We start from the raw sequence: 27,552 nt of genomic DNA on the forward strand, positions 1-27,552 counted from the left end.
ATACATAAGGTGATACCTTTATATTAGATTAATTTTAATACATTTTATACTAGTTCTTTCAGGTTAGCATAGGATACCATAACAGCACTATACTGTCATAACCTGTTTTCATGGAATATGTATATGTGCAGAAAGGCTGCTTTGGTTTGTACCCCCCCCCCCTCCAAGTACCTAGCTTGCCTTCCTGTTGCCACCCAGATATTTCTCTCTAGAGATATCACTAGTTGGCAGGGGGTTGAGCGGCCAGTGAGTTGAAGGTAGGATGAGCTGGGGGATTGAGGAAGAGAGTGGTGAAGATGGGGATGTCCTGAAAAAGCAGAAAAGCTGTCTACTTCCTTATGGTTAGGGCTTCTGGGTTTAAACATAGCAAGTGAAAACTATGTCCTATTCAGGCACTCTACTATCCCTTCCTTAGATACGTATCCCAAGCTTGCTTGAAATCAGATAGTTTTGATCTCCACTTGGAGGCTATTCCACAAATTCACCACCCTGAGGGGGATAGACTTAGTAGATAAGGACAGGTTGTTCACCCTCTCCAAGTTAGGGAGAACGAGAGGGCACTCTCTAAAGTTGAAAGGGGATAGATTCTGTACAAATGTAAGGAAGTTCTTCTTCACCCAGAGAGTGGTAGAAAGCTGGAACGCTCTTCCAGACGCTGTTATAGGGGAAAACACCCTCCAGGGATTCAAGACAAGGTTGGACAAGTTCCTGCTGAACCAGAATGGACGCAGGTAAAGCTGATCTTTGACCTAGGGGCCGCCGTGTGAGTGGACTGCTGGGCATGACCCAGCAGTGGCAATTCTTATGTTCACCCTTTCTGTTGCATCACTGCTGTGGCTATCAGGGATCCCCTAAGCCCCTCCAGCTGAAGATTCCCTTTCCTGTTCCCCATCTTATAAATCCTGGGCCTGGCTTTTGTCAGCAGAGCACTGAAGGGTTTAAGAGAGATGGAGGGGCAGGATCTGCTGGCTGGGAGCAGTGTTCCCTCTAAGCGGGCGGGTGTTGTGAGCAAACTTTTTTCACTGTGAGCTAAAAATATCGGGCGCCAGCAAGTTATGAGCCAAATAAATATGTTGTCAAAGTTGCTGATACATGAGGACGAGGTATTCAAAGGAATTTTAGGCCTACACGCTAAATTAAATAACGTTAAATAATATTTTTAAGAACACAAAACAACGCATTAATTCTTGAAAGTACAAAATTCTTTATTTTATTTTTTTTTTTTTACCAGAAAAACTCAAATTTATTTTAAAACAGTCTACAGAAATTGTAGGGATGAAATGATATCTTAATAAATGTTTTACAACAAATGTAGTTATGTCTGTTACATCCATATGTGTAAACTGTAAATTAAAAACAGTCCAGAAGACAATACGTTTGATGCTTTCAATTTCTAGACAATCTATCAATTCCAGCTTCTACACAAAAGTATAAATACATTAAAACAAAATATTGAAAACCATTTTATTGGGCACAAAGTTTGCCTTCAGTGAGAAGAGTTCACTCAATATGTTGTAGAATAATTGTTGTGAAACTGGAATGGAATCAATTCTTCACTCAAGTTAGATATCATCAATATCTTCATCATCATCCCCAATATCATCAAACTGGATTTCATCGTCATCACCGGGGCCAAATGTGTCCGTTTCATTGATTTTAGCATGTTCTGGAAGTTCTCCATAGGCTTTTAGGCTCCAAAATTCTTTATTAAGATTGTTCTCTTCTGCCTTTTTCTGATTTCCAAAAATTGTAAACACTGTCTATGTTTACATTATTTCCTGTGGCTAAATAAAGTTTGATTCTAATTAGGCATTCCAAATGTTCTACTCTTAACTTATTACGAGTCTTTGTCTTTATAGCATTCATCAAGCTAAATCCTCTCTGACAATCGGCACTTGAAGCCTGAAAGGTGCCACACACGTCTAATAGAGCATTTAGTCCACTGAACTGTTTATGCTGCTGAGCAAAATTGTACATTTCCTGAAGCGTTTGTATAGCTCCTGCTTTTACTTTTTCAGCAATAATATATTTGAACTCCGAATATTCTGAAATAAGCTGCCTTTTGAAACAATGTTCATCATCTTTGTTCATTAACAGAAAATAACGGTTAGATAATCGTGAAAATTGTTCGTTTCCAAATGTAAATTCCTCTAAGTTGGACGGATTTGAGATACAGTCTTTGTCGAAAACACGCCAGTCCTCTAATTCATTGTCAGGAAATCTTTTGTCCATATGATCACAAGTTTGTGTAATAAATGTAAGAATATGATCTGTTTTAATTACAGAATTACAAGATGAAATGAGAGTTTCAACATTTTCATTGAAATGTGGTTTTTCTCCCAGATATTGAGATCTGAGTTTCCTTAATTTGGCTTTAGTGAACTGGAATGCATCCAAAGGTGCCAAACAACTCTTCTGAAGCTTACACAGTGATCCAAGCTCCTCAAGAACATCGCAGAGAATAAATAGCGCAACTTTAAATTCCAGATTACTCAATTTAGTCAGGCAGTATTTGTGCACGGGATCATTGTCTTCTTCCACCTGTTCTTGACAATATTCTAACAGGATGTCATAATTTCTAACCACTGCACTTACAGCAAAGTGCCGAGACAGCCACCTAACATCATGTATAGCTTTAAATGAAATGACATCTGAGTCTGCAGCATTAGCAATATCCTCCAGTTTGGCTTTTCGTACGCTCGATCTACTGAAAATCGTATACACGGTGCGTATTAGAGTTTCGATCTCTTTCATGAATGGGATCGTTTTCCATGCATCGTCTATGCCTAGATCTTCGCGGTGAGCTACACAGTGTTGCTCTAGAAGATGAGGAACTGATTGACGTAACTTTGCAGCTACACCATTATGCTTCCCAAGCATGACTGATGCTCCATCGGACGTGAACATGACCATACGACTGAAATCTAAATCGTTCTCACTATAAAACTGCTTTATAGCATCAACTATAGCTGTGCTGTCACAAGCAGTTAGATGTTTGATGCCAGCAAAAACTGTCTCATGAATGTTGCTGCCACTTCTTCTAAATTTAATGTATATTATGAGCATTTTCGAAACAGAAATATCAGTACTTTCATCAATTATTAGGGTATGAAAAGGAGACCTCCGGATTTCTGTAAATGTTTCCCGTTTAACAATGGCATTTATGCAGTCAAGGAACTCGAAAGCATAGTTTTTGCTTCTCCAGCTATCAGGTATTTTTACGTATTTAGCCATGTGATTGTGAATTTCCTGGACGGATAGCATGGACGAATTCAACTTTACCGCTAGCAATATATTATCAATTAAAATGTATTCGATTCTGTTGTTCCGACTATCGGGAGTTTCTTTCAAGAAATTCATTAGAAAACCTCGGCTTTGATTGTGAAGCTTTTGAACCGCTTCTAAATGAGAATTATGATTCAGATGACGCTTTAAATAATCAATTTTCCACTCAGACCAAGTCTTCCCTGTGCTCCATTCTCCGTTAACACCTGCTTTTCGGCATAGGGAGCAAATTAATGCGTTGTCCGTGTCGCTATATTCGAATATTTCTTTCATCGCCACTGTTTTCCGTCCACTCGCGTGCGGCAACGTGGTGTCAACCAAAAACTCGGTCAGCCATTCCTTCTTAAATTGGCTGCGCTTTTTCTTTGTGCTGCTACCAAACTCTTCATTCTCTTTACGCTTCGACATTTTCGAATGGATGTAAAAATTATTTGACTGAATCTATGGAAGATCGCAAAAGAAAGTTTATGCACACACTTCAAACGATCGAAACTTGAAAAGAACTTGCTTCATGCATGTATAGATAAACAATGGCGCTCGTGCGGCCTCAGTTTTGTAGCGCATTACTAATTTACTAGTAGTAGTACCGTGTTTCCCCGATGATAAGGCAGGGCCATCAAATAAGACAGCCCCCCCTTTTTAGACAAAAATATAAAATAAGGCACCCCCGCAAATAAGCCACCCACCGATACCTGCGCTTACCCGAATCGAGTGGTACGGTGGGTGACTTCATGTGGTGCCTAGTGCAGGAAATCACTCGCGTCTGCTCTGACCGCCTCTTCCTGCACGAAGTCGGGCCTTATCCAATCAGGAGCTGCATGTCAAAGCAGCTCCTGATTGAATAAGACCCGGCTTCTTGCAAGAAGAGGCGGTCGGAGCGTACGCGAGTCCGGCTGCCTCTCCTTGTTGGCGAGCTGAGCGGACCGTCGGGATCGACCCCCCGCACCCCCTAGGTACGCCTCTGCAAGTCTTGCCTTGCCCGGATTTGCCGCTCTCTTCCGGTGTTACTCCCCCCCCCCCCACCCGACTCTCCTCTCGCCGCCCTGCCATCTGCCGTACGCCTCTTCCGATCGCCCCCTCCCTGCTCGCACCCGGGATCCGGAAGGTTCGCCCCCCACATTTCGCCCCCAGCAATTCGCCCCTCACATTTCGCCCCCCACATTTCGCCCCCAGGTATGTTTCGCCCCCACACATTTCGCCCCCACACATTTCGCCCCCCGGATGTTTTGCCCCCACACATTTCGCCCCCGCACATTTCGCCCCTGAGCCCTGCAGCCCTGAAATCAACCTGCTCTCTGCCTCCCCCAACTCTCTCTCTGGCTCCCCGGCTCTCCAGTGCATTGCGCCCTGCCCGGGGCCGGAGCAGGGCGGCTGGGAGACAGCGACGCGGCCGCCAGGGTCGGAAACCCCAATCCCCCCTCCCACACAGTCGGGCCGCCCAGGGAGGGGAAGACAGCGACGCGGCCGCCAGGGTCGGAAACCCCAATCCCCCCTCCCACACAGCCGGGCCAGGGTCGGAAACCCCAATCCCCCCTCCCACACAGCCGGGCCGCCCAGGGAGGGGAAGACAGCGACGCGGCCGCCAGGGTCGGAAACCCCAATCCCCCCTCCCACACAGCCGGGCCAGGGTCGGAAACCCCAATCCCCCCTCCCACACAGCCGGGCCAGGGTCGGAAACCCCAATCCCCCCTCCCACACAGCCGGGCCGCCCAGGGTCGGAAACCCCAATCCCCCCTCCCACACAGCCGGGCCGCCCACGGAGGGGAAGACAGCGACGCGGCCGCCAGGGTCGGAAACCCCAATCCCCCCTCCCACACAGCCGGGCCAGGGTCGGAAACCCCAATCCCCCCTCCCACACAGCCGGGCCGCCCAGGGAGGGGAAGACAGCGACGCGGCCGCCAGGGTCGGAAACCCCAATCCCCCCTCCCACACAGCCGGGCCGCCCAGGGTCAGAAACCCCAATCTCCCCTCCCACACAGCCGGGCCGCCCAGGGAGGGGAAGACAGCGACGCGGCCGCCAGGGTCGGAAACCCCAATCCCCCCTCCCACACAGCCGGGCCAGGGTCGGAAACCCCAATCCCCCCTCCCACACAGCCGGGCCGCCCAGGGAGGGGAAGACAGCGACGCGGCCGCCAGGGTCTGAAACCCCAATCCCCCCTCCCACACAGCCGGGCCAGGGTCGGAAACCCCAATCCCCCCTCCCACACAGCCGGGCCGCCCAGGGAGGGGAAGACAGCGACGCGGCCGCCAGGGTCTGAAACCCCAATCCCCCCTCCCACACAGCCGGGCCAGGGTCGGAAACCCCAATCCCCCCTCCCACACAGCCGGGCCAGGGTCGGAAACCCCAATCCCCCCTCCCACACAGCCGGGCCGCCCAGGGAGGGGAAGACAGCGACGCGGCCGCCAGGGTCGGAAACCCCAATCCCCCCTCCCACACAGCCGGGCCGCCCAGGGTCGGAAACCCCAATCCCCCCTCCCACACAGCCGGGCCGCCCAGGGAGGGGAAGACAGCGACGCGGCCGCCAGGGTCGGAAACCCCAATCCCCCCTCCCACACAGCCGGGCCAGGGTCGGAAACCCCAACCCCCCCTCCCACACAGCCGGGCCAGGGTCGGAAACCCCAATCCCCCCTCCCACACAGCCGGGCCGCCCAGGGTCGGAAACCCCAATCCCCCCTCCCACACAGCCGGGCCGCCCAGGGAGGGGAAGACAGCGACGCGGCCGCCAGGGTCGGAAACCCCAATCCCCCCTCCCACACAGCCGGGCCGCCCAGGGTCGGAAACCCCAATCCCCCCTCCCACACAGCCGGGCCGCCCAGGGAGGGGAAGACAGCGACGCGGCCGCCAGGGTCGGAAACCCCAATCCCCCCTCCCACACAGCCGGGCCAGGGTCGGAAAACCCAATCCCCCCTCCCACACAGCCGGGCCAGGGTCGGAAACCCCAATCCCCCCTCCCACACAGCCGGGCCGCCCAGGGTCGGAAACCCCAATCCCCCCTCCCACACAGCCGGGCCGCCCAGGGAGGGGAAGACAGCGACGCGGCCGCCAGGGTCGGAAACCCCAATCCCCCCTCCCACACAGCCGGGCCAGGGTCGAAAACCCCAATCCCCCCTCCCACACAGCCGGGCCGCCCAGGGAGGGGAAGACAGCGACGCGGCCGCCAGGGTCGGAAACCCCAATCCCCCCTCCCACACAGCCGGGCCAGGGTCGGAAACCCCAATCCCCCCTCCCACACAGCCGGGCCAGGGTCGGAAACCCCAATCCCCCCTCCCACACAGCCGGGCTGCCCAGGGTCGGAAACCCCAATCCCCCCTCCCACACAGCCGGGCCGCCCAGGGAAGGGAAGACAGCGACGCGGCCGCCAGGGTCGGAAACCCCAATCCCCCCTCCCACACAGCCGGGCCAGGGTCGGAAACCCCAATCCCCCCTCCCACACAGCCGGGCCGCCCAGGGAGGGGAAGACAGCGACGCGGCCGCCAGGGTCGGAAACCCCAATCCCCCCTCCCACACAGCCGGGCCGCCCAGGGAGGGGAAGACAGCGACGCGGCCGCCAGGGTCGGAAACCCCAATCCCCCCTCCCACACAGCCGGGCCAGGGCCGGAAACCCCAATCCCCCCTCCCACACAGCCGGGCCGCCCAGGGAGGGGAAGACAGCGACGCGGCCGCCAGGGTCGGAAACCCCAATCCCCCCTCCCACACAGCCGGGCCGCCCAGGGTCGGAAACCCCAATCCCCCCTCCCACACAGCCGGGCCGCCCAGGGAGGGGAAGACAGCGACGCGGCCGCCAGGGTCGGAAACCCCAATCCCCCCTCCCACACAGCCGGGCCAGGGTCGGAAACCCCAATCCCCCCTCCCACCCAGCCGGGCCAGGGTCGGAAACCCCAATCCCCCCTCCCACACAGCCGGGACGCCCAGGGTCGGAAACCCCAATCCCCCCTCCCACACAGCCGGGCCGCCCAGGGAGGGGAAGACAGCGACGCGGCAGCCAGGGTCGGAAACCCCAATCCCCCCTCCCACACAGCCGGGCCAGGGTCGGAAACCCCAATCCCCCCTCCCACACAGCCGGGCCGCCCAGGGAGGGGAAGACAGCGACGCGGCCGCCAGGGTCGGAAACCCCAATCCCCCCTCCCACACAGCCGGGCCAGGGTCGGAAACCCCAATCCCCCCTCCCACACAGCCGGGCCAGGGTCGGAAACCCCAATCCCCCCTCCCACACAGCCGGGCCGCCCAGGGTCGGAAACCCCAATCCCCCCTCCCACACAGCCGGGCCGCCCAGGGAGGGGAAGACAGCGACGCGGCCGCCAGGGTCGGAAACCCCAATCCCCCCTCCCACACAGCCGGGCCAGGGTCGGAAACCCCAATCCCCCCTCCCACACAGCCGGGCCGCCCAGGGAGGGGAAGACAGCAACGCGGTCGCCAGGGTCGGAAACCCCAATCCCCCCTCCCACACAGCCGGGCCGCCCAGGGAGGGGAAGACAGCGACGCGGCCGCCAGGGTCGGAAACCCCAATCCCCCCTCCCACACAGCCGGGCCAGGGTCGGAAACCCCAATCCCCCCTCCCACACAGCCGGGCCAGGGTCGGAAACCCCAATCCCCCCTCCCACACAGCCGGGCCGCCCAGGGTCGGAAACCCCAATCCCCCCTCCCACACAGCCGGGCCGCCCAGGGAGGGGAAGACAGCGACGCGGCCGCCAGGGTCGGAAACCCCAATCCCCCCTCCCACACAGCCGGGCCAGGGTCGGAAACCCCAATCCCCCCTCCCACACAGCCGGGCCAGGGTCGGAAACCCCAATCCCCCCTCCCACACAGCCGCGCCGCCCAGGGTCGGAAACCCCAATCCCCCCTCCCACACAGCCGGGCCGCCCAGGGAGGGGAAGACAGCGACGCGGCCGCCAGGGTCGGAAACCCCAATCCCCCCTCCCACACAGCCGGGCCAGGGTCGGAAACCCCAATCCCCCCTCCCACACAGCAGGGCCAGGGTCGGAAACCCCAATCCCCCCTCCCACACAGCCGGGCCGCCCAGGGTCGGAAACCCCAATCCCCCCTCCCACACAGCCGGGCCGCCCAGGGAGGGGAAGACAGCGACGCGGCCGCCAGGGTCGGAAACCCCAATCCCCCCTCCCACACAGCCGGGCCGCCCAGGGTCGGAAACCCCAATCCCCCCTCCCACACAGCCGGGCCAGGGTCGGAAACCCCAATCCCCCCTCCCACACAGCCGGGCCGCCCAGGGTCGGAAACCCCAATCCCCCCTCCCACACAGCCGGGCCGCCCAGGGAGGGGAAGACAGCGACGCGGCCGCCAGGGTCGGAAACCCCAATCCCCCCTCCCACACAGCCGGGCCACCCAGGGAGGGGAAGACAGCGACGCGGCCGCCAGGGTCGGAAACCCCAATCCCCCCTCCCACACAGCCGGGCCGCCCAGGGTCGGAAACCCCAATCCCCCCTCCCACACAGCAGGGCCAGGGTCGGAAACCCCAATCCCCCCTCCCACACAGCCGGGCCGCCCAGGGTCGGAAACCCCAATCCCCCCTCCCACACAGCCGGGCCAGGGTCGGAAACCCCAATCCCCCCTCCCACACAGCCGGGCCGCCCAGGGAGGGGAAGACAGCGACGCGGCCGCCAGGGTCGTAAACCCCAATCCCCCCTCCCACACAGCCGGGCCGCCCAGGGAGGGGAAGACAGCGACGCGGCCGCCAGGGTCGGAAACCCCAATCCCCCCTCCCACACAGCCGGGCCAGGGTCGGAAACCCCAATCCCCCCTCCCACACAGCCGGGCCAGGGTCGGAAACCCCAATCCCCCCTCCCACACAGCCGGGCCGCCCAGGGTCGGAAACCCCAATCCCCCCTCCCACACAGCCGGGCCGCCCAGGGAGGGGAAGACAGCGACGCGGCCGCCAGGGTCGGAAACCCCAATCCCCCCTCCCACACAGCCGGGCCAGGGTCGGAAACCCCAATCCCCCCTCCCACACAGCCGGGCCAGGGTCGGAAACCCCAATCCCCCCTCCCACACAGCCGGGCCGCCCAGGGTCGGAAACCCCAATCCCCCCTCCCACACAGCCGGGCCGCCCAGGGAGGGGAAGACAGCAACGCGGCCGCCAGGGTCGGAAACCCCAATCCCCCCTCCCACACAGCCGGGCCGCCCAGGGAGGGGAAGACAGCGACGCGGCCGCCAGGGTCGGAAACCCCAATCCCCCCTCCCACACAGCCGGGCCAGGGTCGGAAACCCCAATCCCCCCTCCCACACAGCCGGGCCAGGGTCGGAAACCCCAATCCCCCCTCTCACACAGCCGGGCCGCCCAGGGTCGGAAACCCCAATCCCCCCTCCCACACAGCCGGGCCAGGGTCGGAAACCCCAATCCCCCCTCCCACACAGCCGGGCCAGGGTCGGAAACCCCAATCCCCCCTCCCACACAGCCGGGCCGCCCAGGGTCGGAAACCCCAATCCCCCCTCCCACACAGCCAGGCCGCCCAGGGAGGGGAAGACAGCGACGCGGCCGCCAGGGTCGGAAACCCCAATCCCCCCTCCCACACAGCCGGGCCGCCCAGGGTCGGAAACCCCAATCCCCCCTCCCACACAGCCGGGCCGCCCAGGGAGGGGAAGACAGCGACGCGGCCGCCAGGGTCGGAAACCCCAATCCCCCTCCCACACAGCCGGGCCAGGGTCGGAAACCCCAATCCCCCCTCCCACACAGCCGGGCCAGGGTCGGAAACCCCAATCCCCCCTCCCACACAGCCGGGCCGCCCAGGGAGGGGAAGACAGCGAGGCGGCCGCCAGGGTCGGAAACCCCAATCCCCCCTCCCACACAGCCGGGCCAGGGTCGGAAACCCCAATCCCCCCTCCCACACAGCCGGGCCGCCCAGGGAGGGGAAGACAGCGACGCGGCCGCCAGGGTCGGAAACCCCAATCCCCCCTCCCACACAGCCGGGCCAGGGTCGGAAACCCCAATCCCCCCTCCCACACAGCCGGGCCAGGGTCGGAAACCCCAATCCCCCCTCCCACACAGCCGGGCTGCCCAGGGTCGGAAACCCCAATCCCCCCTCCCACACAGCCGGGCCGCCCAGGGAAGGGAAGACAGCGACGCGGCCGCCAGGGTCGGAAACCCCCCTCCCCCCTCCCACACAGCCGGGCCAGGGTCGGAAACCCCAATCCCCCCTCCCACACAGCCGGGCCGCCCAGGGAGGGGAAGACAGCGACGCGGCCGCCAGGGTCGGAAACCCCAATCCCCCCTCCCACACAGCCGGGCCGCCCAGGGAGGGGAAGACAGCGACGCGGGCCGCCAGGGTCGGAAACCCCAATCCCCCCTCCCACACAGCCGGGCCAGGGTCGGAAACCCCAATCCCCCCCCCCACACAGCCGGGCCGCCCAGGGAGGGGAAGACAGCGACGCGGCCGCCAGGGTCGGAAACCCCAATCCCCCCTCCCACACAGCCGGGCCGCCCAGGGTCGGAAACCCCAATCCCCCCTCCCACACAGCCGGGCCGCCCAGGGAGGGGAAGACAGCGACGCGGCCGCCAGGGTCGGAAACCCCAATCCCCCCTCCCACACAGCCGGGCCAGGGTCGGAAACCCCAATCCCCCCTCCCACCCAGCCGGGCCAGGGTCGGAAACCCCAATCCCCCCTCCCACACAGCCGGGCCGCCCAGGGTCGGAAACCCCAATCCCCCCTCCCACACAGCCGGGCCGCCCAGGGAGGGGAAGACAGCGACGCGGCCGCCAGGGTCGGAAACCCCAACCCCCCCTCCCACACAGCCGGGCCAGGGTCGGAAACCCCAATCCCCCCTCCCACACAGCCGGGCCGCCCAGGGAGGGGAAGACAGCGACGCGGCCGCCAGGGTCGGAAACCCCAATCCCCCCTCCCACACAGCCGGGCCAGGGTCGGAAACCCCAATCCCCCCACCCACACAGCCGGGCCACGGTCGGAAACCCCAATCCCCCCTCCCACACAGCCGGGCCGCCCAGGGTCGGAAACCCCAATCCCCCCTCCCACACAGCCGGGCCGCCCAGGGAGGGGAAGACAGCGACGCGGCCGCCAGGGTCGGAAACCCCAATCCCCCCCCCCACACAGCCGGGCCAGGGTCGGAAACCCCAATCCCCCCTCCCACACAGCCGGGCCGCCCAGGGAGGGGAAGACAGCAACGCGGTCGCCAGGGTCGGAAACCCCTATCCCCCCCTCCCACACAGCCGGGCCGCCCAGGGAGGGGAAGACAGCGACGCGGCCGCCAGGGTCGGAAACCCCAATCCCCCCTCCCACACAGCCGGGCCAGGGTCGGAAACCCCAATCCCCCCTCCCACACAGCCGGGCCAGGGTCGGAAACCCCAATCCCCCCTCCCACACAGCCGGGCCGCCCAGGGTCGGAAACCCCAATCCCCCCTCCCACACAGCCGGGCCGCCCAGGGAGGGGAAGACAGCGACGCGGCCGCCAGGGTCGGAAACCCCAATCCCCCCTCCCACACAGCCGGGCCAGGGTCGGAAACCCCAATCCCCCCTCCCACACAGCCGGGCCAGGGTCGGAAACCCCAATCCCCCCTCCCACACAGCCGGGCCGCCCAGGGTCGGAAACCCCAATCCCCCCTCCCACACAGCCGGGCCGCCCAGGGAGGGGAAGACAGCGACGCGGCCGCCAGGGGCGGAAACCCCAATCCCCCCCCCCACACAGCCGGGCCAGGGTCGGAAACCCCAATCCCCCCTCCCACACAGCAGGGCCAGGGTCGGAAACCCCAATCCCCCCTCCCACACAGCCGGGCCGCCCAGGGTCGGAAACCCCAATCCCCCCTCCCACACAGCCGGGCCGCCCAGGGAGGGGAAGACAGCGACGCGGCCGCCAGGGTCGGAAACCCCAATCCCCCCTCCCACACAGCCGGGCCGCCCAGGGTCGGAAACCCCAATCCCCCCTCCCACACAGCCGGGCCAGGGTCGGAAACCCCAATCCCCCCTCCCACACAGCCGGGCCCCCCAGGGTCGGAAACCCCAATCCCCCCTCCCACACAGCCGGGCCGCCCAGGGAGGGGAAGACAGCGACGCGGCCGCCAGGGTCGGAAACCCCAATCCCCCCTCCCACACAGCCGGGCCAGGGTCGGAAACCCCAATCCCCCCTCCCACACAGCCGGGCCACCCAGGGAGGGGAAGACAGCGACGCGGCCGCCAGGGTCGGAAACCCCAATCCCCCCTCCCACACAGCCGGGCCAGGGTCGGAAACCCCAATCCCCCCTCCCACACAGCCGGGCCACCCAGGGAGGGGAAGACAGCGACGCGGCCGCCAGGGTCGGAAACCCCAATCCCCCCTCCCACACAGCCGGGCCGCCCAGGGTCGGAAACCCCAATCCCCCCTCCCACACAGCCGGGCCAGGGTCGGAAACCCCAATCCCCCCTCCCACACAGCCGGGCCGCCCAGGGTCGGAAACCCCAATCCCCCCTCCCACACAGCCGGGCCAGGGTCGGAAACCCCAATCCCCCCTCCCACACAGCCGGGCCGCCCAGGGAGGGGAAGACAGCGACGCGGCCGCCAGGGTCGGAAACCCCAATCCCCCCTCCCACACAGCCGGGCCGCCCAGGGAGGGGAAGACAGCGACGCGGCCGCCAGGGTCGGAAACCCCAATCCCCCCTCCCACACAGCCGGGCCAGGGTTGGAAACCCCAATCCCCCCTCCCACACAGCCGGGCCAGGGTCGGAAACCCCAATCCCCCCTCCCACACAGCCGGGCCGCCCAGGGTCAGAAACCCCAATCCCCCCTCCAACACAGCCGGGCCGCCCAGGGAGGGGAAGACAGCGACGCGGCCGCCAGGGTCGGAAACCCCAATCCCCCCTCCCACACAGCCGGGCCGCCCAGGGAGGGGAAGACAGCGACGCGGCCGCCAGGGTCGGAAACCCCAATCCCCCCTCCCACACAGCCGGGCCAGGGTCGGAAACCCCAATCCCCCCTCCCACACAGCCGGGCCAGGGTCGGAAACCCCAATCCCCCCTCCCACACAGCCGGGCCGCCTAGGGTCGGAAACCCCAATCCCCCCTCCCACACAGCCGGGCCGCCCAGGGAGGGGAAGACAGCAACGCGGCCGCCAGGGTCGGAAACCCCAATCCCCCCTCCCACACAGCCAGGCCGCCCAGGGAGGGGAAGACAGCGACGCGGCCGCCAGGGTCGGAAACCCCAATCCCCCCTCCCACACAGCCGGGCCAGGGTCGGAAACCCCAATCCCCCCTCCCACACAGCCGGGCCAGGGTCGGAAACCCCAATCCCCCCTCTCACACAGCCGGGCCGCCCAGGGTCGGAAACCCCAATCCCCCCTCCCACACAGCCGGGCCGCCCAGGGAGGGGAAGACAGCGACGCGGCCGCCAGGGTCGGAAACCCCAATCCCCCCTCCCACACAGCCGGGCCAGGGTCGGAAACCCCAATCCCCCCTCCCACACAGCCGGGCCGCCCAGGGAGGGGAAGACAGCGACGCGGCCGCCAGGGTCGGAAACCCCAATCCCCCCTCCCACACAGCCGGGCCAGGGTCGGAAACCCCAATCCCCCCTCCCACACAGCCGGGCCAGGGTCGGAAACCCCAATCCCCCCTCCCACACAGCCGGGCCGCCCAGGGTCGGAAACCCCAATCCCCCCTCCCACACAGCCGGGCCGCCCAGGGAGGGGAAGACAGCGACGCGGCCGCCAGGGTCGGAAACCCCAATCCCCCCTCCCACACAGCCGGGCCAGGGTCGGAAACCCCAATCCCCACTCCCACACAGCCGGGCCGCCCAGGGTCGGAAACCCCAATCCCCCCTCCCACACAGCCGGGCCGCCCAGGGAGGGGAAGACAGCGACGCGGCCGCCAGGGTCGGAAACCCCAATCCCCCCTCCCACACAGCCGGGCCAGGGTCGGAAACCCCAATCCCCCCTCCCACACAGCCGGGCCGCCCAGGGAGGGGAAGACAGCGACGCGGCCGCCAGGGTCGGAAACCCCAATCCCCCCTCCCACACAGCCGGGCCAGGGTCGGAAACCCCAATCCCCCCTCCCAAACAGCCGGGCCAGGGTCAGAAACCCCAATCCCCCCTCCCACACAGCCGGGCCGCCCAGGGTCGGAAACCCCAATCCCCCCTCCCACACAGCCGGGCCGCCCAGGGAGGGGAAGACAGCGACGCGGCCGCCAGGGTCGGAAACCCCAATCCCCCCTCCCACACAGCCGGGCCGCCCAGGGAGGGAAAGACAGCGACGCGGCCGCCAGGGTCGGAAACCCCAATCCCCCCCTCCCACACAGCCGGGCCAGGGTCGGAAACCCCAATCCCCCCTCCCACACAGCCGGGCCGCCCAGGGAGGGGAAGACAGCGACGCGGTCGCCAGGGTCGGAAACCCCAATCCCCCCTCCCACACAGCCGGGCCAGGGTCGGAAACCCCAATCCCCCCTCCCACACAGCCGGGCCGCCCAGGGAGGGGAAGACAGCGACGCGGCCGCCAGGGTCGGAAACCCCAATCCCCCCTCCCACACAGCCGGGCCAGGGTCGAAAACCCCAATCCCCCCTCCCACACAGCCGGGCCGCCCAGGGTCGGAAACCCCAATCCCCCCCTCCCACACAGCCGGGCCGCCCAGGGAGGGGAAGACAGCGACGCGGCCGCCAGGGTCGGAAACCCCAATCCCCCCTCCCACACAGCCGGGCCAGGGTCGGAAACCCCAATCCCCCCTCCCACACAGCCGGGCCGCCCAGGGAGGGGAAGACAGCGACGCGGCCGCTAGGGTCGGAAACCCCAATCCCCCCTCCCACACAGCCGGGCCGCCCAGGGAGGGGAAGACAGCGACGCGGCCGCCAGGGTCGGAAACCCCAATCCCCCCTCCCACACAGCCGGGCCAGGGTCGGAAACCCCAATCCCCCCTCCCACACAGCCGGGCCCGCCCAGGGTCGGAAACCCCAATCCCCCCTCCCACACAGCCGGGCCGCCCAGGGAGGGGAAGACAGCGACGCGGCCGCCATGGTCGGAAACCCCAATCCCCCCTCCCACACAGCCGGGCCAGGGTCGGAAACCCCAATCCCCCCTCCCACACAGCCGGGCCGCCCAGGGAGGGGAAGACAGCGACGCGGCCGCCAGGGTCGGAAACCCCAATCCCCCCTCCCACACAGCCGGGCCAGGGTCGGAAACCCCAATCCCCCCTCCCACACAGCCGGGCCAGGGTCGGAAACCCCAATCCCCCCTCCCACACAGCCGGGCTGCCCAGGGTCGGAAACCCCAATCCCCCCTCCCACACAGCCGGGCCGCCCAGGGAAGGGAAGACGGCGACGCGGCCGCCAGGGTCGGAAACCCCAATCCCCCCTCCCACACAGCCGGGCCAGGGTCAGAAACCCCAATCCCCCCTCCCACACAGCCGGGCCGCCCAGGGAGGGGAAGACAGCGACGCGGCCGCCAGGGTCGGAAACCCCAATCCCCCCTCCCACACAGCCGGGCCGCCCAGGGAGGGGAAGACAGCGACGCGGCCGCCAGGGTCGGAAACCCCAATCCCCCCTCCCACACAGCCGGGCCAGGGTCGGAAACCCCAATCCCCCCTCCCACACAGCCGGGCCGCCCAGGGAGGGGCAGACACCGACGCGGCCGCCAGGGTCGGAAACCCCAATCCCCCCTCCCACACAGCCGGGCCAGGGTCGGAAACCCCAATCCCCCCTCCCAAACAGCCGGGCCAGGGTCAGAAACCCCAATCCCCCCTCCCACACAGCCGGGCCGCCCAGGGTCGGAAACCCCAATCCCCCCTCCCACACAGCCGGGCCGCCCAGGGAGGGGAAGACAGCGACGCGGCCGCCAGGGTCGGAAACCCCAATCCCCCCTCCCACACAGCCGGGCCGCCCAGGGAGGGGAAGACAGCGACGCGGCCGCCAGGGTCGGAAACCCCAATTCCCCCTCCCACACAGCCGGGCCAGGGTCGGAAACCCCAATCCCCCCTCCCACACAGCCGGGCCGCCCAGGGAGGGGAAGACAGCGACGCGGGTCGCCAGGGTCGGAAACCCCAATCCCCCCTCCCACACAGCCGGGCCAGGGTCGGAAACCCCAATCCCCCCTCCCACACAGCCGGGCCGCCCAGGGAGGGGAAGACAGCGACGCGGGTCGCCAGGGTCGGAAACCCCAATCCCCCCTCCCACACAGCCGGGCCGCCCAGGGAGGGGAAGACAGCGACGCGGCCGCCAGGGTCGGAAACCCCAATCCCCCCTCCCACACAGCCGGGCCAGGGTCGAAAACCCCAATCCCCCCTCCCACACAGCCGGGCCGCCCAGGGAGGGGAAGACAGCGACGCGGCCGCCAGGGTCGGAAACCCCAATCCCCCTCCCACACAGCCGGGCCAGGGTCGGAAACCCCAATCCCCCCTCCCACACAGCCGGGCCAGGGTCGGAAACCCCAATCCCCCCTCCCACACAGCCGGGCCGCCCAGGGAGGGGAAGACAGCGAGGCGGCCGCCAGGGTCGGAAACCCCAATCCCCCCTCCCACACAGCCGGGCCAGGGTCGGAAACCCCAATCCCCCCTCCCACACAGCCGGGCCGCCCCGGGCGGGGAAGACAGCGACGCGGCCGCCAGGGTCGGAAACCCCAATCCCCCCTCCCACACAGCCGGGCCAGGGTCGGAAACCCCAATCCCCCCTCCCACACAGCCGGGCCAGGGTCGGAAACCCCAATCCCCCCTCCCACACAGCCGGGCTGCCCAGGGTCGGAAACCCCAATCCCCCCTCCCACACAGCCGGGCCGCCCAGGGAAGGGAAGACAGCGACGCGGCCGCCAGGGTCGGAAACCCCCCTCCCCCCTCCCACACAGCCGGGCCAGGGTCGGAAACCCCAATCCCCCCTCCCACACAGCCGGGCCGCCCAGGGAGGGGAAGACAGCGACGCGGCCGCCAGGGTCGGAAACCCCAATCCCCCCTCCCACACAGCCGGGCCGCCCAGGGAGGGGAAGACAGCGACGCGGCCGCCAGGGTCGGAAACCCCAATCCCCCCTCCCACACAGCCGGGCCAGGGTCGGAAACCCCAATCCCCCCTCCCACACAGCCGGGCCGCCCAGGGAGGGGAAGACAGCGACGCGGCCGCCAGGGTCGGAAACCCCAATCCCCCCTCCCACACAGCCGGGCCGCCCAGGGTCGGAAACCCCAATCCCCCCTCCCACACAGCCGGGCCGCCCAGGGAGGGGAAGACAGCGACGCGGCCGCCAGGGTCGGAAACCCCAATCCCCCCTCCCACACAGCCGGGCCAGGGTCGGAAACCCCAATCCCCCCTCCCACACAGCCGGGCCGCCCAGGGTCGGAAACCCCAATCCCCCCTCCCACACAGCCGGGCCGCCCAGGGAGGGGAAGACAGCGACGCGGCCGCCATGGTCGGAAACCCCAATCCCCCCTCCCACACAGCCGGGCCAGGGTCGGAAACCCCAATCCCCCCTCCCACACAGCCGGGCCGCCCAGGGAGGGGAAGACAGCGACGCGGCCGCCAGGGTCGGAAACCCCAATCCCCCCTCCCACACAGCCGGGCCAGGGTCGGAAACCCCAATCCCCCCTCCCACACAGCCGGGCCAGGGTCGGAAACCCCAATCCCCCCTCCCACACAGCCGGGCTGCCCAGGGTCGGAAACCCCAATCCCCCCTCCCACACAGCCGGGCCGCCCAGGGAAGGGAAGACGGCGACGCGGCCGCCAGGGTCGGAAACCCCAATCCCCCCTCCCACACAGCCGGGCCAGGGTCAGAAACCCCAATCCCCCCTCCCACACAGCCGGGCCGCCCAGGGAGGGGAAGACAGCGACGCGGCCGCCAGGGTCGGAAACCCCAATCCCCCCTCCCACACAGCCGGGCCGCCCAGGGAGGGGAAGACAGCGACGCGGCCGCCAGGGTCGGAAACCCCAATCCCCCCTCCCACACAGCCGGGCCAGGGTCGGAAACCCCAATCCCCCCTCCCACCCAGCCGGGCCGCCCAGGGAGGGGAAGACAGCGACGCGGCCGCCAGGGTCGGAAACCCCAATCCCCCCTCCCACACAGCCGGGCCAGGGTCGGAAACCCCAATCCCCCCTCCCAAACAGCCGGGCCAGGGTCAGAAACCCCAATCCCCCCTCCCACACAGCCGGGCCGCCCAGGGTCGGAAACCCCAATCCCCCCTCCCACACAGCCGGGCCGCCCAGGGAGGGGAAGACAGCGACGCGGCCGCCAGGGTCGGAAACCCCAATCCCCCCTCCCACACAGCCGGGCCGCCCAGGGAGGGGAAGACAGCGACGCGGCCGCCAGGGTCGGAAACCCCAATTCCCCCTCCCACACAGCCGGGCCAGGGTCGGAAACCCCAATCCCCCCCTCCCACACAGCCGGGCCGCCCAGGGAGGGGAAGACAGCGACGCGGCCGCCAGGGTCGGAAACCCCAATCCCCCCTCCCACACAGCCGGGCCAGGGTCGGAAACCCCAATCCCCCCTCCCACACAGCCGGGCCGCCCAGGGAGGGGAAGACAGCGACGCGGTCGCCAGGGTCGGAAACCCCAATCCCCCCTCCCACACAGCCGGGCCGCCCAGGGAGGGGAAGACAGCGACGCGGCCGCCAGGGTCGGAAACCCCAATCCCCCCTCCCACACAGCCGGGCCAGGGTCGAAAACCCCAATCCCCCCTCCCACACAGCCGGGCCGCCCAGGGTCGGAAACCCCAATCCCCCCTCCCACACAGCCGGGCCGCCCAGGGAGGGGAAGACAGCGACGCGGCCGCCAGGGTCGGAAACCCCAATCCCCCCTCCCACACAGCCGGGCCAGGGTCGGAAACCCCAATCCCCCCTCCCACACAGCCGGGCCGCCCAGGGAGGGGAAGACAGCGACGCGGCCGCTAGGGTCGGAAACCCCAATCCCCCCTCCCACACAGCCGGGCCGCCCAGGGAGGGGAAGACAGCGACGCGGCCGCCAGGGTCGGAAACCCCAATCCCCCCTCCCACACAGCCGGGCCAGGGTCGGAAACCCCAATCCCCCCTCCCACACAGCCGGGCCGCCCAGGGTCGGAAACCCCAATCCCCCCTCCCACACAGCCGGGCCGCCCAGGGAGGGGAAGACAGCGACGCGGCCGCCATGGTCGGAAACCCCAATCCCCCCTCCCACACAGCCGGGCCAGGGTCGGAAACCCCAATCCCCCCTCCCACACAGCCGGGCCGCCCAGGGAGGGGAAGACAGCGACGCGGCCGCCAGGGTCGGAAACCCCAATCCCCCCTCCCACACAGCCGGGCCAGGGTCGGAAACCCCAATCCCCCCCTCCCACACAGCCGGGCCAGGGTCGGAAACCCCAATCCCCCCTCCCACACAGCCGGGCTGCCCAGGGTCGGAAACCCCAATCCCCCCCTCCCACACAGCCGGGCCGCCCAGGGAAGGGAAGACGGCGACGCGGCCGCCAGGGTCGGAAACCCCAATCCCCCCTCCCACACAGCCGGGCCAGGGTCAGAAACCCCAATCCCCCCTCCCACACAGCCGGGCCGCCCAGGGAGGGGAAGACAGCGACGCGGCCGCCAGGGTCGGAAACCCCAATCCCCCCTCCCACACAGCCGGGCCGCCCAGGGAGGGGAAGACAGCGACGCGGCCGCCAGGGTCGGAAACCCCAATCCCCCCTCCCACACAGCCGGGCCAGGGTCGGAAACCCCAATCCCCCCTCCCACACAGCCGGGCCGCCCAGGGAGGGGAAGACAGCGACGCGGCCGCCAGGGTCGGAAACCCCAATCCCCCCTCCCACACAGCCGGGCCAGGGTCGGAAACCCCACTCCCCCCTCCCAAACAGCCGGGCCAGGGTCAGAAACCCCAATCCCCCCTCCCACACAGCCGGGCCGCCCAGGGTCGGAAACCCCAATCCCCCCTCCCACACAGCCGGGCCGCCCAGGGAGGGGAAGACAGCGACGCGGCCGCCAGGGTCGGAAACCCCAATCCCCCCTCCCACACAGCCGGGCCGCCCAGGGAGGGGAAGACAGCGACGCGGCCGCCAGGGTCGGAAACCCCAATCCCCCCTCCCACACAGCCGGGCCAGGGTCGGAAACCCCAATCCCCCCTCCCACACAGCCGGGCCGCCCAGGGAGGGGAAGACAGCGACGCGGTCGCCAGGGTCGGAAACCCCAATCCCCCCTCCCACACAGCCGGGCCGCCCAGGGAGGGGAAGACAGCGACGCGGTCGCCAGGGTCGGAAACCCCAATCCCCCCTCCCACACAGCCGGGCCGCCCAGGGAGGGGAAGACAGCGACGCGGCCGCCAGGGTCGGAAACCCCAATCCCCCCTCCCACACAGCCGGGCCAGGGTCGGAAACCCCAATCCCCCCTCCCACACAGCCGGGCCAGGGTCGAAAACCCCAATCCCCCCTCCCACACAGCCGGGCCGCCCAGGGTCGGAAACCCCAATCCCCCCTCCCACACAGCCGGGCTGCCCAGGGAGGGGAAGACAGCGACGCGGCCGCCAGGGTCGGAAACCCCAATCCCCCCTCCCACACAGCCGGGCCAGGGTCGGAAACCCCAATCCCCCCTCCCACACAGCCGGGCCGCCCAGGGAGGGGAAGACAGCGACGCGGCCGCTAGTGTCGGAAACCCCAATCCCCCCCTCCCACACAGCCGGGCCGCCCAGGGAGGGGAAGACAGCGACGCGGCCGCCAGGGTCGGAAACCCCAATCCCCCCTCCCACACAGCCGGGCCAGGGTCGGAAACCCCAATCCCCCCTCCCACACAGCCGGGCCGCCCAGGGTCGGAAACCCCAATCCCCCCTCCCACACAGCCGGGCCGCCCAGGGAGGGGAAGACAGCGACGCGGCCGCCAGGGTCGGAAACCCCAATCCCCCCTACCACACAGCCGGGCCAGGGTCGGAAACCCCAATCCCCCCTCCCACACAGCCGGGCCGCCCAGGGAGGGGAAGACAGCGACGCGGCCGCCAGGGTCGGAAACCCCAATCCCCCCTCCCACACAGCCGGGCCGCCCAGGGAGGGGAAGACAGCGACGCGGCCGCCAGGGTCGGAAACCCCAATCCCCCCTCCCACACAGCCGGGCCAGGGTCGGAAACCCCAATCCCCCCTCCCACACAGCCGGGCCGCCCAGGGTCGGAAACCCCAATCCCCCCTCCCACACAGCCGGGCCCCCAGGGAGGGGAAGACAGCGACGCGGCCGCCAGGGTCGGAAACCCCAATCCCCCCTCCCACACAGCCGGGCCAGGGTCGGAAACCCCAATCCCCCCTCCCACACAGCCGGGCCAGGGTCGGAAACCCCAATCCCCCCTCCCACACAGCCGGGCCGCCCAGGGTCGGAAACCCCAATCCCCCCTCCCACACAGCCGGGCCGCCCAGGGAGGGGAAGACAGCGACGCGGCCGCCAGGGTCGGAAACCCCAATCCCCCCTCCCACACAGCCGGGCCAGGGTCGGAAACCCCAATCCCCCCTCCCACACAGCCGGGCCAGGGTCGGAAACCCCAATCCCCCCTCCCACACAGCCGGGCCGCCCAGGGTCGGAAACCCCAATCCCCCCTCCCACACAGCCGGGCCGCCCAGGGAGGGGAAGGACTCCAGCCACGCTGAGCAGATGAGACGGCGGCAGCCACACCACCGGGGGCGAAACATACCTGGGGGCGAAATGTGGGGGGCGAAATGTGAGGGGCGAATTGCTGGGGGCGAAATGTGGGGGGCGAAACTTCCGTGAACCCTCGCACCCCCACCCCGACGTCCGATTCCTCCCCCAGCCTCCCCTTACCTTTGCGACGCGTGTGTGCGCTGTGACGAGAAACTTGTGCGCTGCGATGTAATATTTTGTGCGCCAGCGCACGCCAGCGCAGCGCAGCACAGCAGTTCCGGGATCAAGGCCCCGCCCCCGCCCGCTCTCTATAGGCTCCCGCGAGGATGACGCGGCGAAGGCGGTTCTCAGGTATTGACATGCGCAGTAGGGGAGGGGCAGAGGCTTCCACTAGTAACTTCCCCTGAATGATCAGCCCAAGCCACAGACACACCCCACAGCAACCCTACCTCCCAGCCTGGGCTGATCATTCAGGGGAAGTTACTAGTGGAAGCCTCTGCCCCTCCCCTACTGCGCATGTCAATACCTGAGAACCGCCTTCGCCGCGTCATCCTCGCGGGAGCCTATAGAGAGCGGGCGGGGGCGGGGCCTTGATCCCGGAAGTGCTGCGAGCTGGAAGGCAGCAGGTGAGCTGGGGCGGAAGAGGGGGGTCCGAGGCCGCTCGGGGGGAGGGAGGGAGGGAGTTCCTACTTTGGGGGGCAGCGGGTGCTGACATGGCCGTGAGTTCTGGATTGGCCAGTCCTGAGCTCGCGACGAAGGAGGTGGAGCTGATCCGGATTTTACTCATTGTTGCCTTGGATCCGGAGCTGGGCTCGGGGGAGTAGCTCACCCATAAGGGGCTTAGGAGGGGGTGGGGGATTACTAGGCTAGGTGGGTGACCTTGGGAGGGGGATAAGGGACTTCTATGCCACCCTTTGGGGACTTTCCCATTTCAAATAAGCAGTAGGCACTGGAGGATTGCCAAAGACTTGATCTCTTAACTCCTGGGTGCAGAGGCAGCTGCTCAACCAGTGAGCCACAGCCCTCCCTTCCTTCCCTCCTGTTGCAAAATGGAAGGTGTGCATGTGAATTTTGTCCAGGAGATGAATAGCAGAGTCTGAGTAATCCAGGAGGAAGGGGGATGGTAGGATATGAGTGAACCTGGGAGTAGAATGGAAAGTGCTTCTGAACTTTGGCTGGGGGGGGGGGGGGTGGATAGGGGAGTGTGGGTGACCCTGGGAGGGATTGTAGGATACAAGTGACCCTTGGTGGGGAATGAAAGGCGTGTATGAACTTTGGACCGGAGGTGAATAGGAAGCTCTGAGTGATCCATGGGGGTAACCCTGGACGGGAGATGGTAAGATATGAGTGTCCCTGGGAGTGGAATGGAAGGCACTTGTGAACTTTGGCTGGGGGGGGGGGGTGTGAGGGTCTGAATGATCTATGAGGGGAGGGGGCTAGGAGAGTGTGGGTGACCCTGGGAGAGGGGATAATAGGATATGAATGACCCTTGGTGGGAATGGAAAGTGTTTGTAAACACTGGCCGGAGGGTGGAGAGTCTGAGTGACCTTTTGGGAAGTGAGGGGAATCTGAGTGATCCTAGGGGGAAAAGTAAGATAGAATGACCCTCAATAGGGATTGGAGAGTGTGCATGAATTTGGGGGAGGGGAAAAGAGGGGTTGGGAGAGAATGAGTGTTCCTGAGGGTCATAGTAGAGCAGTGGTCTCCAACTCAAACCCTTTGCAGGGCCACATTTTGGATTTGTAGGTACTTGGAGGGCCTCAGAAATAAATAGTTAATGTCTTATTAAAGAAATGACAATTTTGCATGAGGTAAAACTCTATAGTTTATAAATCTTTCCTTTTGGCTAAGTCTTAATAATAATATTGTCATTTATAGCTAAAGAGACATAGGATCAAGAAACTGTTTTATTTTACTTTTGTGATTATGATAAACATACCGAGGGCCTCAAAATAGTACCTGGCGGGCCGCATGTTTGAGACCACTGTAGTAGAGGGTGTGTGCACAAACCTTGACTCTGGAAATAGCAGGGTGGGGCTCTTGATGAGTGTCTGGACAAAAGAGGGTAAGAGTGAGTCAGGGCAGATATACAATTGTACATGCGATTGCTAAATAAATACAATTTTAGAAGTTAAGAAAATCGAAGAGATTATAATGTAGTGTCTGTCTTGGGGAAAGGTTCTTATTTCCTTTCTGTCTAATTATCATCCACTAACGAACAAACATTATGATCCTAATTCTATAAAGTCCTCCTAAAGGTGCCTAAGTTTTATGGAATTGGTGCCGATATCATTGCCTAACTTTAGGCGGACTTTATAGAATCAGGGCCTCCTTGATCCTCTGCAACTTTATTGTTATTATTGCCACAAATGGATTTGCAAATGATGGCCTTTTTGTTGGACTAGCTGAAGGTTACGAGTTATCTTTTCTTCATGAGGTCAGTGAAGACATTATGCAGTTATGCTCAGTTTTACTAGTGAAATTTATTTCCACATATCCAAGTGGACTGACCAGCTTTTTGCCTTTATCCACGAATGTATTGAGTACTTGAATGTTATTATGCTATTAGTGTAATGGACACTTTACCCATTTTCTTGTTTTCGCTTTAGCTGGTTTAAATTTCAACTGCTCTAATAACTTAAGATAAGTGAAATGCAGTCACACACTGGTGATTTTAGTTTAGGTTTTTTTCTCTTTGCAGATGGTCCTGAGAATTTTTTAGGCTATAACCACAGTAGACTTAACTTTCAATAGCAATGACAGACGTTTTCAGTTCTCAGTCTAAGAAAGCTGACCTTCCATTTCTGACTGCTGTGTTGAACTCAATGCAGCCAAGGTTAACAGTTCAGTTCTCATTGACAATTCTTGTTCTTAAGACCAGCCCACAGCACTGAAATTAGGAACCTCTGGTTTAGAGTCAGATGTTCCCCCCCATACCACAGGCTGCTCTCAGGGTCTGATTCTTAGGGCATACATCCCATCATTCATGTGGCTGTTCCACACTCTCCATAGAATACCGCCTTGCCTTGAATTCTGTGCATTCCTTCTTTGGCTGATTCCTGTAGTAATCCCATGCTCTGTCTAGTACAGTATGTGTGTGTGGCGGTGGGATTCTCACACTCTCGGTATTTAGGTGGGCTCTCCATGCTCCCTGTATACTTCCCCCCTCTTTGGGACTGATTCCTGCAGTGAACCCACAATTTTTCTCCCTGCTACAGGATGAGTTCAGATGCCTTTCTGGAGATGTACAGGAACTACCGGGCCAGAAATTTGGGCCAAGATGAATCCGGCAGTTACAGCAATGCAGACTTTGTGGCTTTGCTACGTCAGTCTTTGGTTGCAGACCCTGAGCTGCATCGGTCCTTGCAGAATAATGCTTTTGAGGTGATTGGCGGCAGCAGCAGCCAGCTGGAGCAACGAGACCTGAAAGCACAGCTAGAGCTGCTCACGAGAGCCTTTTGTGTGCTCGAGCAGGCAGCTCTCAACCTGTACCACTACCCCTGGCGCAAAGAGTTTCGCACTATTAAGGTGAGGAGTGTGATCGCAGGGCAAGACAATGGTACAGGGGCGACTTTGAAGGCACTTTTCCTTTCTAGCTTGCGAGATATTACCATGTGTCAAAGAGAGATGTACACGAGATTTCCACTTCCTTATCACAGACCCAGAAAATCAGTAAAAAAATATATACTCTAGTTTAATGTTCTTGAAATAGCACTGGAAAGTCACTGGACTTTGACTGAGGAATGAGATCTATTGGCCTACTACTCTGAGATGTCCATCCTTCCCTCTGAGACAGCAGTGTACTCGGCTTTCATGACTTTGGCTTGAGTGGTTTATTAAATGAACTAGAAACTTGGAATGCTAGAATGACAGGTGGTGTTGCAGGACAGGAATGAGAGTACTGGCAGTCCACCTGCTGTTCCTATATTGAGTTGTACTGTGGTGGGGGTGGGAGCAGGACTGAGGTGCATCTGTAGAACGGTGGGGGAGGGTGGTTCTGTATTTTCCTCCCATGGTAGGGTAGAGAAATAACCTGAATCTCTTGTGTTGCAGACTTATTCTGGCGCTTACATGCATATCCTTAAACCAGTGCTCTCCGAGGCTGATGTTGCATGGATGCTTGGGAAGCTGGGGTACATCATGCGAAGAGATGCACATGGCTTTGTGGTTGAAAGCTTCCCCTCTGCTCCAGAGCTGCTGAAAGTGGCCTGTGGCTTTCTGGCAATGCAGCTGGAATGTGGGATCCTGGCAGAGATTCTGTCCGCGCGGTATATGGGCACAGTGCCCCTAGCTGATCTGATCCAAGTGAGAAGGGGCACCCGTGCAGTTGAGGCCTGTACAGAGAGGCTGCAGCAACTGACGCTACAGCTGGAGAAAAGAGAAGACCATGTTGGTTCTGCACGCAGTATGCTACGACCTACTGTTGACTATCTGGACAACTTGGATATATACAGAGACGCAAAGGAAACTCTGGACATCAGCAGTGCCAGGACTTTGGGTTCTCTGGCAGAATCATGGGACAGCCATCCAGGGCGAACCTTCTCTCTGAACTACAAGGGAAATGAGTCTGAGTTATACTCCTCAGAGATTTATAGGCCCAGCAAATACACAACATATCAGGAAGGGGACAAGTTCACTCAGCACGATGAACTGCAAAGGTCCAAGACTCTGAGCCAAAGCTGTTCCAGAAGTCCAACAACTTGCATTCACATCCCGCTGCCCGATGGAGGCATCTACAGTCTGCATGATTGTGTGTTCAAAACCCCAGCCCTGCTGTACAAATGCCTAAAGTGCAACGTGCTGCATGATAGTGGATGTCCAGCTCTGCAGGGCTGTTGGAACGCCTTCCACTCTGTGATGCCCATCCTTCCCTCACAGGCAGCAGGAATTCTAACAAAGGTTGAGCAGCAATGATATTGCCTGGATGGAAAGACACACAGGAAGCTGCATTACATCAAGTGCCTGTAAGAAAGCACAATGTCTGTCCACATGTTGTTTTGGGAACAGGATCAAGTGTGGTGGTTGCAGACTGGTTCCGAGGGGGGAGGGGGGACAGCACAGCCCACTTGTTCTGCTGATAGAATTCAGTGTTCTCAGTCTCCACCTGCTGGTAGAAGAGTGTAAACCCACCTGTCTGTGCCGGCCTGGAGAGATGCTAAAGAAGAGAATGCACTTCTCCTTCCATATTCGCAGAGATTAGGGGCAGAGCCGGCCTGTGAATATGGAAAAATTGCGAATAGCTTTTAGGGCCAGCTCTGACCCACCCCCGCCACCCTCCCAGTGGTCTAGCGGTGAAGCAGATCAGAAGTGATCTTCCTAAGCTCCTGCCCCGTGCAGAACTGTCAAGAAAAATGGCTGCCCTGAGTGCCTGTGGTCTCACGAGACTACAACAGAAATTCACAGCAGCCCTTTTTGTTGACAGCTCTTCATGGGGCAGGAGCAAAGGAAGATAGTTCCTGCCACCAGATACAGTGTGGAGAGGTCTGAGAGGTGGGGGTGGGTCAGGGTTTAGAAAGTCATGAATAACCAAAGTTGCAAATTCTAAACCTGCAAATTTTGAGGGAGAAGTGTATTACAATTCAAGAAGAAATTCTTCCTCTTGCCAGCCAGACAACCCAAAGAGCAGAAATCAGTCAGGACCCCACCCCCCGGCTCTCCCTGGGAACCCAGCACAGTCTTATAATCTCTTAAAAAGCTGCAAGTTTTTGTTGTAGCCTTGGGGGTCCTTTGGAGTGTTGTAGAATTGTTCTGTGTTTGTCTTATTCCTAACAGCTCCTACGTCTGCAGGCAGGGGGTTGAGG

The 27,552-nt window shown here is 62.8% G+C and overlaps 2 protein-coding genes across 7 annotated transcripts; one reads left to right on the plus strand and one right to left on the minus strand.

The window, feature by feature from the left end:
• Positions 1 to 1,344: 1,344 nt before the first annotated feature.
• LOC117358685 (E3 SUMO-protein ligase KIAA1586-like) lies at positions 1,345 to 22,079 on the minus strand. The gene is made up of 2 exons (XM_033940194.1): positions 21,932 to 22,079; positions 1,345 to 3,726 (listed from the first exon to the last, which is right to left on the minus strand). The coding sequence occupies exon 2, from the start codon at positions 3,691 to 3,693 to the stop codon at positions 1,708 to 1,710; it is 1,986 nt and encodes a 661-aa protein (XP_033796085.1). The 5' UTR covers positions 3,694 to 3,726; positions 21,932 to 22,079; the 3' UTR covers positions 1,345 to 1,707.
• Positions 22,080 to 22,266: 187 nt separating this feature from the next.
• On the plus strand, positions 22,267 to 26,686 carry SPATA2L (spermatogenesis associated 2 like). Of its 6 annotated transcripts, none has more exons than XM_033942793.1 (3): positions 22,267 to 22,377; positions 24,970 to 25,279; positions 25,805 to 26,686. In XM_033942793.1, exons 2-3 carry the CDS (start codon positions 24,971 to 24,973, stop codon positions 26,663 to 26,665), a joined length of 1,170 nt encoding a protein of 389 aa, XP_033798684.1. In that variant the 5' UTR covers positions 22,267 to 22,377; position 24,970; the 3' UTR covers positions 26,666 to 26,686. The 6 variants fall into 6 exon arrangements, with proteins under 6 accessions (XP_033798684.1, XP_033798685.1, XP_033798686.1 ...); XM_033942794.1 differs by lacking the exon at positions 22,267 to 22,377 and adding an exon at positions 22,619 to 22,807; XM_033942795.1 differs by lacking the exon at positions 22,267 to 22,377 and adding an exon at positions 22,683 to 22,761.
• Positions 26,687 to 27,552: the final 866 nt, after the last annotated feature.

This window comes from Geotrypetes seraphini, chromosome 4 (genome assembly GCF_902459505.1).
Source record: "Geotrypetes seraphini chromosome 4, aGeoSer1.1, whole genome shotgun sequence".
NCBI lineage: Eukaryota > Metazoa > Chordata > Amphibia > Gymnophiona > Dermophiidae > Geotrypetes > Geotrypetes seraphini.

Excerpts from the sequence above, each read along its gene's own strand:
- LOC117358685 (XM_033940194.1), bottom strand. The coding sequence starts at position 3,693 with ATGTCGAAGCGTAAAGAGAATGAAGAGTTTGGTAGCAGCACAAAGAAA.
- SPATA2L (XM_033942791.1), top strand. The coding sequence starts at position 23,062 with ATGGGGGTAACCCTGGACGGGAGATG. Across the intron at positions 23,088-24,969 it reads GTAACCCTGGACGGGAGATG|GATGAGTTCAGATGCCTTTC; the intron begins GTAAGATATGAG and ends TCCCTGCTACAG. Across the intron at positions 25,280-25,804 it reads AAGAGTTTCGCACTATTAAG|ACTTATTCTGGCGCTTACAT; the intron begins GTGAGGAGTGTG and ends CTTGTGTTGCAG.